Genomic DNA, 655 nt, shown 5'->3' on the forward strand with positions numbered 1-655 from the left:
CTCAGCGCACTGTCAACAGTATCACCGGCATCCTCAACTGTCGTCTCCCTGGCCAAAATTTCAACACGTATGCCATCAGCCACAGTGAAGTTACGGGACCAAAGCGAGGCATTAAACCCAGCATAAAGAGAAGCACCAAGTGATTTAAACCAAAAATGATCCGTAACATTCAACATCAACAGCTTCACAGTGCTATTTGCAGTTCCTGCATCCTGGCACAGTGCGCTGTGTGGGGTGTACACCAGCAGGTGGATGAGGCACAGCAGTGCGGTGAGGAACAGCAGCGGGTGGAAGTACGTGCGGCTGACGCAGTATGCCACACCTGTAGCCGTGGAGATTTGAAAGTGCATAGCTTGTGTCTTGAAACTGCAGGGAGAGTACAAAAATAAAAGAGGAGGGAATAGAATGCAAAGAGAAATGAGAGACAGGTTGTGTGGAGAGAGCACAGCAGAGCAACACCCCACACGACACGGTCTTGAATAAAAGGGAATTTGTGCTCACGAAAGAAGAGTAGGCACAAGGTCCTAGTAGGGAGTTCATAAAGCAGCAAAACTTGCCCCATCTCAACACACAGGGACCACAGTATTTACCGCTAAACCAATACATAAGAGGCACAAATTGCGTGGAAATAAATTGACTCTAATAAGAGGGAAAT

General features: G+C 47.6%; 1 protein-coding gene across 1 annotated transcript; it reads right to left on the reverse strand.

Annotated features, from left to right (window-relative positions):
• Positions 1-2: 2 nt before the first annotated feature.
• On the reverse strand, positions 3-350 carry TM35_000261070 (uncharacterized protein; the record flags this gene model as incomplete). The annotated part of the gene is made up of 1 exon (XM_029027844.1): positions 3-350. A coding segment is annotated over one exon (348 nt), but the record flags the coding sequence as incomplete, so codon positions are not given.
• Positions 351-655: the final 305 nt, after the last annotated feature.

Source organism: Trypanosoma theileri, assembly GCF_002087225.1.
Source record: "Trypanosoma theileri isolate Edinburgh chromosome Unknown TM35_Tth_26_V1, whole genome shotgun sequence".
NCBI lineage: Eukaryota > Euglenozoa > Kinetoplastea > Trypanosomatida > Trypanosomatidae > Trypanosoma > Trypanosoma theileri.